This window comes from Triturus cristatus, chromosome 7, assembly GCF_964204655.1.
Source record: "Triturus cristatus chromosome 7, aTriCri1.1, whole genome shotgun sequence".
NCBI classification, from domain to species: domain Eukaryota; kingdom Metazoa; phylum Chordata; class Amphibia; order Caudata; family Salamandridae; genus Triturus; species Triturus cristatus.
The window spans coordinates 1,188,931,785-1,188,944,602 of NC_140590.1; the positions used below are offsets into that span (position 1 = coordinate 1,188,931,785).

General features: G+C 44.7%; 1 protein-coding gene across 1 annotated transcript in view; it reads right to left on the minus strand.

Annotated features, from left to right (window-relative positions):
- LOC146811427 (integrin alpha-X-like) overlaps positions 1–12,818 on the minus strand; it is a 665,400-nt gene that overhangs the window by 144,304 nt on the left and 508,278 nt on the right. Inside the window, exon 19 of the mRNA XM_085615067.1 lies at positions 1,942–2,015. Within this exon, the coding sequence (XP_085471193.1) occupies positions 1,942–2,015 (74 nt within the window). The remainder of the gene's footprint in view (positions 1–1,941; positions 2,016–12,818) is intronic.

Below are 12,818 nucleotides of genomic sequence, written 5' to 3' on the forward strand. Positions count from 1 at the left end.
TGGTCTAGGAATTCGGCGAGCTGCTTGTTGATGGCCTTCTTGAGAACTTTGGTTGGGTAGGGGAGCAGGAAGATCGGACGATAAGTTTGAGCTCGTTGGGGTCAGGGGAGGCTTTCTATAGGAGGGGTCTGACATCTGCGTGTTTCCAATTGTCTGGGAAGGTTGCTGTGGAGACGGAGGTGTTAAGGATGCTGGCCACTTGCGTGCTGATTAGGTTCATCGCGAGGTTGTAGGGGTGGTGAGGGCAGGGTTTGGTGGGTGCCTCGGAGTGGATGGAAACATGATAGCTGAGGTGATCAGGGCGGTGAGTGGTGACCAGGTGGTGATGGTTTGGCTGGTGTTCACTGGTTGGTTGAGGTTGTCAGGGTTGAGGGTGGTGGGTTGGATGTTGAAATTGTTGTAGATGTTCATGTTCTTGCTGTGGAAGTAGTCTGAGAGGGTGTCGCAGAGTCTTGGGAGTGGTGGATGGTGTTCTCAATGGCAGCCGGGTTAGAGAATTCTTTGACTATTATGAAGAGTTCCTTTGTGTTTGGCTGCGGAGTCGATGAAGGAGGTGATAGTTGCTTTCTTGGCTGCTTTGATGTGCCAGTGATAGTTGCTGTGGGCTGTTTTGTGAGCAGCTCTGTCGGTGGGGTTCTTGGCGGTGCACCATCATTTCCCAGTTGGTTGCAGTTGTGCTTGGTGGTCCTGAGTTCTAGGGTGGACCAGATGGCATGTTTGTGGATCTTGTTGGATTTTGTAGTTTTTACGTGGGGTAACGTTATCGATGCTGTCAGTGATCCAGGCAGCGAAGTTCTGGCCGGCCTGGTTCAGGTCTGCTGAGGCTTTGGGTTGGAACGTGGTGAGGGCCTGTGAACACTGAGTTTTGGTGACCTTGCTCCAGCTGCGGTGGCAGGAGATCTGACACCTGGTGATGGTGTGCTGGGCGTCGGTGATAGTGAAGTGTACGATGGTGTGGTTGGTCCTAGTGAATTCTGTGGTATGGCTGATTTTTGATACATTAATACATACCATAAGGAATCAGCATTTAGAAGGAACACCTTTAACATGCTCCTTCCAAATAGTGGTTCCTAATGGTTCCTTGAACCCCTTTAATGATTCAAAAATCCTTTTTCCAAATTGTTGACTGGGTTTAGTACACTTAAAAAGGGTCTTAACTTTTGCAGACTCTCTGATTTACTAAACCAGAGGATTTTCGAATGCTAAAACCCTTTGCATATGAGGCCCTAGAAAAGCCTTTCTATTCAAATTCATATCAGGGATAGAATAACAAGAATACGGGAAGAAAGTGGGCACATCAGGTTACTAGATGGTCCTTAAGGTTGTCAGCTATTAATAAGAATAGCATGTTACATTTTGGTCCCTCTTCGGAACCCTCATGAGTAATAGTAGTGCTAGGAAAAAGTGAGTGGGGAAACAAGAGAGAAAAAAGAGAGAATTGAGTGAATATTTATCCAATTTAAATACTGAGAAATGTTAGATTCATAGAGAGGATTCCTGGTAGTGTTTAGTCATAAGCAAGGAGGGTAGAAGGATTCATGCCTTATTTAATTTAGTTCCTGTTTTAGGCACAATCTGCCGGCAAAAGCTAAAGTATTTGGTTGCCTTACAGAATATAGAGGGTGGGATATATAGAGTGTGTTGGATTCAGGGCATTCGCTAAACATTGGTGGATGGCCCATATTCCCTATTTAGATTGTATAGATGTGTGTACGCTTCAAACAGGGCAATTAGTAAATTTGCTAATATATAAAAAAAAAATATTAAAGTTTAGCGGATGCTGGACATCTGCCAAAAATTGGCAAATGGACATCTGCCAATTTTTGTTGTGGACATCACACATCTGCCTAACTTTAAATCCTTCCCTTCTTCTAGAATGACCAGTCTGAAGTGTTATATAAAAATAAATTCTTATTGGTGACAAAATAAGATAATACTTGCCCTGAGAAGTTGAAGGACACTCTGAGCTTGTCATCACACCGGTCGTCTCCACCACAGTTCTTTTCAAATGGTAGCTAGTGCAAGAAAAAAGCATAGGTTTCAATTATATGTAATTTATAGTTATAATTATGCAGGCACAATATTTTAAGGTGCTGTGCCAAAGATAAGTTTACCAATTAAAATAGTGGCATTTAATGTAAAGACGTACATTTATGGACAAGATTACACTCCTGTTGTGTCTAGCACTGCTTCCTATGAATGAAGGTTTTGGGATATCTTGAAGAAGGCAGACATGAAATAGATTCCCTTTTTAGGTCGAGCCTATAGCGGCAGCGTGCATGCGCTGCTCACTTTGGGAGGCATGCAGTTTTCAGTTTGGCGGGGAAGCTCCGTGTAAGCTCCGCTCACTCTCCGCCCATCTTTTTCATTGGCTTAGGTCCTAAATGCTGCCTTCCAATTGGCTTTAGGCTTGTTAGTCCCTCCTCATGACGGCCATGTCGACATTTGTATCCTTCCATGGCTACTGGCTCCTTTACTTTGAACACAATTTTTTCTGCTGTGTCACCTGTGCGAGTGTACTTGAAGGCCCCGTGATGTGCTGAATCAATAGTACTTGGATTTGGCCATCTCGAGCCAGCGGCTGTGAATGGAGGGCCCAGCCGGCAGTGCGTACTCCTCCTGACTGCAGGCCGCAGGCTTTGTCTCGCGGACGCACAGCTGAACAGCGCTCTTGAGGGCAGGCGGCGTTTTGTTAATGCGTGGCGTCTCTTCAGATCGGCCTTCCTCCACTGTGCCTGGCAGTGCCGTCGTCTCAAAGCACTGTAGGGCATTCCCACGGCCGATCAATGTAATTTGTCTCGGTATTTTGGGTCAATAACATAAAAGTCACTTATATCTCCTTCTGTGATATTGCGTCTCCTGGGGCGAGCCACTTTAAAGCCTTTTGACGTTGTGAAACCTGAGATTCTGGTCTTCTTTTCATCCTGGACCGCAGCAAGGGTACAGAAAAGGAGATGTGCTGTACGCAGCAGCCCTGCCAAGAGAAGACCCCCCCCAGGGAATGCAAGTAACCGTCTTACTTGACATGAAACTGATGGAATAACATTGAGTGACTTGCCGACCTTGGAGGAATTCCCAAGGTGCAATTCTGCTGGGGAAGCTCTGTTTTGCGGCTAGGCGGGGTGGCTGTGGCATAGCAAGTGTGCCATGGTGAAGACAAAACCTCCCACATCCCCGCACACCCCCCCAACCACCACCACCACCATCAGCCAGGAAGCAAATTAAATGCATTTTTGGGGCGCAGGGGGCCCCTAAAATCCCTGGGCCCAGTGGCACTGCACTCTACGCACTGTTGATAACTTAGCACCTGGTTGATGACCTTGGAGGGTCGGGGCATATGAGGAGTAAAGGGGTGCTGCGTGAGTAGCTGAGCACAATGTGGGCTCCTGGGGGTGGCAAATGCAGATTGTCCACCCCCGGGCAGCTTCGGGCACTTAGTATGGCCCAGGGACAGGTCGGCAATTCCTATTGACTGGCGCTTATCAACGCGAGCCTTAGGTTCAAGAACTTTCTGAGGCGCACTGGCCGCTGCGTGTGGTGAGGTAGGGAATACAAATTTGTTCCTCCCTCCAACCCTCTAAAATGGTTGTTTATTGTTTCTCCTTTTTTATGTTAAGATTTCTCTTGTAAATCTTTTTTCACTTGGTGGTTGTCGCTTGAACAGGTAGCAGAGTTGGAGGAGATCAAGACAGGCAGGAAGGGTTGGGGGCATTAGGAATAGCTTTGGACAGGTGGAAGCAAGGGAGCGAGGTTGGAGGCAAGAGGTAGGTAGGATATGTAGCCAGGGGTTTGGGTAGGAGGATTAGGTTGAACAATGTTGGGTATTAGTGGTTTGGGGGTATATTGCTTAGGGGCGGGGGTTAGTGTGGAATATGTTTTGAAGTATGATCTGTCCAATAAAGCGGCCTTTTACCCCATATTTGGGTCTTGGCCGTGCTTATTGCCCAATGCAGAAAGCGCTAGACCTTTCAAACGCTGCTGAGTACGTCACCTGTCGTCCAATGGCACAAAGGTATTTTTGGCTGCCCCCATGCCGTGGGTTCTTTGTAAACCAACACAGCAGAGATTCCTCGAGTTTGGAAGTTACACTGTGTACGGTTTTTCAGCTCACCTTAGATACACGTGAGAAAGTCTCCTCCTCCCCGTGCTAGTGTTTGTCATGCACCGATATCGTGTAACATACATGCGCACACAGTGCTGAATTGTCTGCTCTGGTAGTTATAGGGCATAATGACGGAGAAGGTAGCCATTATTTCTTGATATTCTAAAGCTGGTCGGCTGCAAGAATGTGAAACACTTTGGGGCATATTATCAAGCACGGCGTTAAAATTATAGCCACTTTAGCGGCAGAAAACTGCCGCTAAAGCGGCGATAATGGTCTTGATAATAGGCCGCAGAGAATTCCAATAGAAACCCATGTTGACACCAGAACATGGGCTTGTATGGGAATTCTAAAGGGCATATTATTAAGCCCATTATCGCCGCTTTAGCAGCAGTTTTGTGCCGCTAAAGTGGCAATAATTTTAACGCCGTTTCTTGATAATAAGCCCCTTTGTTTTTTTTTTATCATCTTGGCGCTATCACATTCTGGGTATTAAAATTGCAATAATTACTTCAACAGCAAGAATGTCCTAGATCAATCAGTTCACTCGGCTAGTACTTGTTAAAACCTCTATAAAAAACGAGCAAATGAAACTAAATTAGCCTTATCTATAGAATGTAATAAGGAAGCATTTAGTCAGTGTAATCGGGTATTAAAGACGCCCACACTGCAGCATCCCGTTCCTCGGAAAAGGCCCGGAGCGGAGGACGTCGCTTCAGGTAAGTTTTATTTTTAATATTAATATTTGCGCGCGCATGCCCCCTCTCCCTCTCCGTAGATACCAGCCACCACTGTAGTGTGTGTGTGTGATAGCGAGAGATGGGTGGTATGATAAAGTGGAGGCGATGCAAGGAAGTACATACAGAAGGACAGAGTGAAATGACAATGATGAAGGACTTCAGAGAGATGTGGGGAGAAAATGGTCATACATGAGTGAATGAGCTACCCTAGGGAAAAGTGGTGTGAAAAGGTGAACATGAGTGATTTTAGACAGTCTAAAGACCACTACCCTACCATAGGTTTTAGTGATATCCAATAATACACAGTCTTGTATTTTCAGAAATAAAATATTTTCAGTTTTAACTATTCACAGCAAAATCATTGTTGTCCATTTACCTGATACTGCTAATAAGCGTTGGCAGAACCAGTAGGAGGACTAGGTTGTTTTAGATTTATATTCATTGTGTGATAAATCTGCAGTGTTGGATTGAGATTAAAAATAGGCCTGGGCATATTTGCGGATTGTGCCTTTTCTCAAAACACTGATTCAGTGTTTAAGTATCATGCAAAGGAGTGTGGCGGGGGTTCTAAAAGGAAGCATGTTTTCTTAACTTCACTGAGATAAAAAAAAAATGCAAATGTTGCCAGAACTCTTTGTGCACTGAGTAGTTCACAATGGTGAACCACACCTGAATTTAAGCGATGCCACTTCTACTCAGGCCACCTGCCCCTGCTCAGTCTGTATTAATTAATGTGCCGGCCCTGTGAGAGACTGGGGATGATGCCTCCGCTTTGTTTGTGAAAGGGAGGTAGTAGAGACCCACCAGCCTCCGGATAGGCTGCTTAGGCTCCCACTGGGTGGCTGGCGGCATCTGAACAACAACACCACAGCATAAATCGGCCACAACACAGTTGAAACAAGCATTGGCATAGCCAATAGGTCTCGCTTTTGGCATGCGCTGGCTCAGGCGAGACCTAAAAAGCGTCCCACAGCTGCAACTCCGATACCTGCCCATTGCCTGAGAGCCCGCCTTACCAATCTGACCCTGTACATCTATATGCTATGGCATAAAACTCACAGAGGTACCTAAATACTGGTCAGGTCACTGTGATGCACAGGATTATTTTTCATGCGTTTTAAGCCAACCTAGGCAATACCTCCTGCAAAGGATTGTTAGTTACTATGCTTTACCTGGCCCTTTTAGTGCCCCTACCCTTTTCATCTCCTTAAAGCTCAGCACCGAATCAAGAGCAGTCAGCAAGCCCAAATCTCCCTTTAAGTATATTATTCACAATAGTTCTGCCAACTGACTGGTAAAGGTGCCTGTAAGGAGAAACATAAACAGATGAGCATTGCAAGCACCGAAGAACACAAACCAAGTGCACACAGACACTAATGGTGACACAGGTCGATAAATATCATTGCACTGGATTCGACATATGCACACACCGTAAACAATTGCTGCACACTTCAACACTTATCATGCACGGACGAACCAACATAACATGGACGGCGTGAGGCAGAAAACCTCCCACGACTTGCATTTTGCTTCCTTGCAGCATCCCGTGCATGTCATCATGTTCAGAATCACATGAGGAGAAGAGCAAACAGGAAAGAAGGCTCACTCCAGGGATGGCATTCAAGGTCAACTACCAGGAATGCACACAGAGATTCAGACATTCATAAGGGCAGCATCAGTGACCTGCAATTAATTATCACACTGTTAGATTGGGTGGTGGGTGGTGGAGATGTGTTATAATGTGTCTTCTCCTTTAGTTTCTGACTCCCTTGTGAGAGCAGGGCAGAAGAAGATCTGAGACCCTGAGACCCTGAAGCTGAAGTTGCCACTGAGGAGAGAGTAGCAAGGTATCTGGGAGTAACAGGATACTGAAGCTTGTAGACTACTGAGATGTAAGCATGGAGAAAAGTTGCAAGCGGGAGGGCTTAAAGAATTGCATTAAAGGATGACCACTTACTCTTCGGGCGAGTAAGACAGGAAATGACGAGGCAGGGCATACAAGTGTAATATTGATTGGAGAGAGAAATATGTAGGAACTCCAACAAGAAAACAGGATGGAGCAGGGTGGTGAACCTGTATTCTGTAGAATCAAAGTTGTGAATCCCTGAAAGTTAAGTGGGGTGACCTCTTCTTCTCTGTGGTTTACAGTTTTCACTTGATGCAGTAGAGGAGTGACTCAGGGAATGGAGATCCACTAAGCATGTTGGGCTGGTGGCTTCCTCTTCCTTTGCACATGCACCCAGGAACATAAAAGATCAAGCCATTGAGTGTGCTCGAATGAGGACCCCCCTGAATATTCACGCATGCGCCTGGGAGAATGAAAAAGGGATTCACCTATTCCAGCCGTCTGTTTTTATCCTCCTCTTATTCAGGCATTTTTTCTGCTATTGCAGGATGATTTATCTGTCATCTCCTTCGGCTCGTTTAAGACTATCACCTGAAGCCCTCACAGCCCACCATCGAGCCCGGCCAGCCAACTAAATATTTTCTGAGGCAAAGCCTTCTGCATATATTGAGGTAAAGCAAGAGCGAATACATTCTGTTCTTCATACTCTGCACCTTGTGCCCTTTACGTACCCCATGTAACACCCCAAATGAAGAAGCCCATTTCATGACTAGGGACAATATCCTTTTCTCACTATGATAATATGCCACAGATGCCATTTCTGAGTTGCTGGAAATTTAATACGCACATCACAACCACCCATCTCCAGAACTGTACAGTAAGACACTGATGCACTCAGACACCCTTTTACCACACCACTTCACCGTTCTGTAGAACCTACACCATACATGATGAGCACAGGTAGGCTTCTGTTACATCAGTAATTGCCCCTCCCTTCAGAAAAATCCCAATATCCTGGACAAATAATTGTGGCTGGACAAACTTGATTTTCAGCTTCACATAACATATTCAGAAAGGTACTTCAATGTATGCTTGCTTCTTGAAGGTATTAAACAATCTCTTCTTAATATTAATTAGTGGAGAAGCTAGATCATTCACCAGACAAAGTTGTACATTTCTCTGTTTAACAGCAATATACAGGGCGCATTTTACGTGAATATTAGAAAGGGTGTTGGTTTCTGTTTGACTTGTATGGGAAGTGTGGTGAAGTATGTGAGGTTTGAAGGTGTAGTATATCGTTTGGTGCATGAACATGATGTGTCAAAATTAATAGAAAACGAAAACTGAGAAACCACATTGGAGGAAACAAAATCATGGAAATCCAATTTTAAGGAAAGGCAATTATAAGGAAATACAATGCCCCTGGGCATTTGGACAGTCAACATGTCTCTCTTTTTTTCTTTCTTTCTTCAAATTTTAGAATAATATCTGCATCACCTGCTTAGGTACGTTTGTGAGAGCTGCTAAGCTCAGTGTGGAGAGGTAAACATTGAAGAGAAGAAGGGCGACTGTTGAGCATTGAGGTACACCTACGTTTTGCTACAATGATATTGAGATGAGTGAAGGCTAAAGTCCAATTTTTGTTCCATCTGTGCAGTATGACTTAAACCATTTTATGGCCATGCACTAGATCCTTGTGTTGCTTAGACCTCAGAGGTGCAGTTGATGGTTCGCTGTGCCAAAGGCTGCTGAGAGATCAGTAGGAGGAGTGTGGCACCTCTATTTGAGTCAACATTTTATGCGGTCGTCCTGATTGCAGTTAAGGCCGATATACTACCTCTTTGACCTTGGCAGCTCATTGGAAAAGAGTTTTTTATTTTTTTTAAAAAGAAGATTAATATGACAGTGAAAAGTTAATTTTCAGTCAACTTATTCCAAAACGGTCAGTTTCATAGAGGTCTGTAGTTTGGATGAGACCTTGCTACTTCAGGACTGGGTTGAAGCTTGATGTTTTTGATTCACTGCTGAAGTCAACAGACATGCATAAATCATCCTTACGGCTAGCGTGGGCATATATGATCCTAGGGGGTGTTCTTAAATATAGTTGGATTGGAGTGGACTGTAGGTGATCCAGTAGTGCTTACAGTTCTCATTAGTCCATTTGTTACTTTTATGCAAAGCACATAAAACAAACAGAGGTCAGGTGAGTATTAACATGGACAGAATTTCGCTCTGTTGGTAGTGTGACATGGATAGGGAGTGGGGACTGCCTTTATTAGGAAGTTAGTCTCAAGGTCATTATTTCTTTTTTAGTCCAGTATTCTGCAATAGAGATGCAGGATTCTTGAGAACTGTTAGTGGAGTATGAGATCTTGCATGAGTTTCAACATTCTTTGTTGATTTTGAAAAGTTCTTTGGTTGGCCAAGTGCCATCTGAAATGTTTTGAGAGTGGTGAGGTTTCTTTTTTTTTCATACTTCCTTTATACATTTTGCACTGTCGCTGAATACAGCTTTTAGGTCTCGCCTACCAGAAAGCTTTTAGATGTCTGTAGTCCAAAGGCTTATGTGGACCATACCAGAAACCTAAAGTGGGCTTACAGCCTGGCTATTGCTTACCATAGATTAGCTTTGTTGTAACTCTTCCTTGCTTCTTAATTGATGGCTTATCTTCTTGATTTGTCCCTCCTCTGAAGCATAGCCTCTTTACACTTTTTACCACTCTTTTGATTGGCTATTTCTATTCTTCTGCCGCTCACATTTAGGTACCTACATTTATTTCTTTAGCCACTCCATGCTCTCTCCCTTTTTGTGCTTCTCCCCCCAAAGGCCTGCCACACATGCTCCATGTTGCTTCCTACTCCCCCATTTGCTCTCTCCGTCATGTGTTGCTGTTCCATAATTCCAGCTTCATTGTCTCTCTACTTGCTTTCACTCTGGTGTGCTGCCCTTCGTGTCTATTTCACTACTTGTTCCTCCCTTCTTCCCAGCCCCACCTTATTTATTTTTTATTTATCCCCCCACCTCTAAGTTGCCTTATCCCACCCACTCCTTCATTGTACCCTCACCCCTTGCAGAGGCCCAGCACCTCGCATTTGCTACCAGGCTGATCTGCTTTAAGAAATGTACTTTTGCGCAAGTGCCTAGTCTTCTGTCAGAGCTGCTTGTGTCATGAAGCTCTCCGGGAAGCTACTTTGTCAAGGATCCTGGAGCGTCAGCTGTGAAATTGATTGACAGAGCTAAGTGCCTGCGTGTACAAGTGTTCTACCCAGAAGGTGTGCAAGTGTTCTTCCCAGAAGGAGTCAACATTGAAGCTTTTCCATGGCTAGTTATGATATATAAAATTAGATGCTGTTGGTGATGAGGCTGTTTGTGAGTGTAACACTTAAATTATTCATGTGGTTATGACACCACAAGGTGCAATAGGTTCCTTAGACTGCGGTAAGATCTTTTGAAGCATTAAATGGATATCGAACCACTTGTCGACCAAAATAAACTATCGTCTTTATTAATAGACTCACCCGTTCTGAACTTCACATCCACATCTACCTCAAGACGCAAGTATGTAGTTGGGCAGGCCCTGCGACCTTGGCCCAGGATAACTAATTGATGGGTCATAGGTGGGAGGGTGCATAGTTGGCATGGAAAAACTTGCACAGGAAACTCTCTATCAATTCCACAGATAGGCGCAGCAGCATTACAATCGTCAGGGGAGATTGCTCCAATAAAGCATACATGGCCGGTGGGGGGGTACGCGCTCCTAAAAACACCATAAAGTCAGATGACACGTAAGTTAGGAACACAACCAAGCAGGACCTAGCATATATAGTGATCACCCGCTCTCCATACTGGACATCTGGACACATTCACCACTGGCCACACTGTGTCCACACAGGTCAAGACCCACCTGTAGTAACCATTGACCATTAATTTATGACCCTAAAGGGAGCAGCCAACATTCCTCACCATATATGGTATGCCAGAAACCATTATTGCTTGTTGTAATATTGTATATAAAGAGACCTCAAACTCAATGTACACTGAGACAATCCTCAGCCCTAGTGCCTGTAACTGTTCTCCCGACTGAAATGTTTAATTAAACAGACTGTTCCTGTTTTGCCATACACCTCTTGTGTGCTGTTTTTTAAGGAAATTCGATTCAAGCAACAATAGCATCAAAGGGCACAGCCCTTCTCAGGTGTCGGCCCAATGACTAGCTGATGATAATAAGTGAGTTTTGAAGGGCATCAACGATGGCTTCTTTGGTTGGTACTGAGAAGGATTGAGGCACCAAAAGTCAGAAGTGGTTAACAGTGAACAAGAAAGAACTCACACTAATGGGGTTAAGTGATCTTTGATAATGGTGGTGCCTAGAGAGTTTGTGTTCCCAGCAGCCAAATCCCTACTTCCCTTTTTAGGTCAAGGATTCGAGACCTCTTGTGTATAATTTAGTATATACTTATATGTGTATGTACTTTGTGGGCTCTGGAGATCAGCCCTATGACTTGTCTGCTTCCGCTTAGGGACTTTTTTCTGTTCAACTCCCTATATTTATCTGTCTTGATAGAAAACGACCAGTAGAGGTAAGTAAAATACCAGAATTGCTTTTAGCTGAGGGACTTTCTATTTTTATTATTTTTCTGGCAACTGCCTCTATTTAACATTCTTGATAGAAAACGACCAGCAGAGGTCAGTAAAATACCAGAATCACTATAGCATTCTTTAGATTCCATTCCAAAGAAATTGTCTTCCACGAGCACCAGGTGAGAATATTTTTTTCAAATCTTTTATTTTCAGTGATATGCCCACGGAAGGCCCTGATTTAATATTAAAAACAGAGCTTTGGACTATACCATTTCCCGCCGAAAGGCAATATTTCTGTCCATGTGTTCCCATACCTGGCGTGTCACGCAGTTTGGTGCTTACTTTCCCTCCATATTAAAGAACAGGATAGGTTGCAACACCCAGGCTAATGTGCTGCATTGCTAAATACATATACGTTCTCAAAGGTAAGACCGATTGCATTGCAAATGCTTGTTTTCCTTGTTGGCTTGATACCTTTCCTTAAGGAACAAACCATAGCAGATCTTTATTTGCTGTTTCATCATTTCATCCAAACTGCAGGAGAATGTGGACAAAAACATTCTCATGCATTCATTGCAGAAAAGGTTCACGGCCTGATTTAAATGTTGTTGAATGAACTCTGTTGCAACGGTGACGAGTTCCCTCCCGCCAACATTATGGTCTGTAGTCTGGTTGGGGCCATGCTAATCAGGGTCCCAGCCTCTCTGTTCCCTCTAAACAACTTGGAGTGCATATTGGGTGCACTAGTGATTGGATACTGTGGTACCTTATGAGCCCCTAGTATATGGTACCCTAGGTACCAAGGGCATAGGTACTTCACAGGCCTACCAGGGTCTGAAGCATGTATTATGCCACCCCTGGGAAGCAGACTAAATCTGACACCACAGGCCTGCTACTGCAGCCTGGGTGAGGTGGTGCTAGCACCCCTCACTGAGATATAGGTTCACTATATCTCTCCCTGCACACACATTTAAACCTATCAGTCACCCCTAAGGCAGGCCCTATCAATCCTGAGGTCAGGGTGCTTGGTTTCCATGTGAGGGGGTGCCTCTGCATGAGCAGGGCCCTTCTGCAGCTCTCAGAGTCTATTCTCTGGGGCTGTTTGTGAATGTGGTCAAACCATATACTCCTAAGTGCATTATAACCTCGCGGTAAATGCTAACTTTGGAATGGCTGCATCAAAACATGTCGTGTTTGGTGTCAAACGCTTTGGAATCATACCTCCACACCAGTAACTGGTGTGGGAGTATGATCCCACCCTTCTAGAGGGATAGACATGTACCCACTGTGGAAACATGGTAGAATCCTGAAGAGCCCTGGCATCACAAAATGGATGCCACCAGTCACAGACACTGGGCTGCCTTCCTGCTGATGACCGAAACTCACAGTGGAGGAGGCCCAACAATAGGCATCCTGTCACAGGGAGGTGTGGTCACCTCCCAGACAGGGTTTAGTGTATTGGGGCTGGGTGGGTGCACTCCTAGAGTGCTTTGAAGTCCTGCACTGGGGGAGCAGTAGGCTCCTCTGTGCATACACCAGTTCAAACCG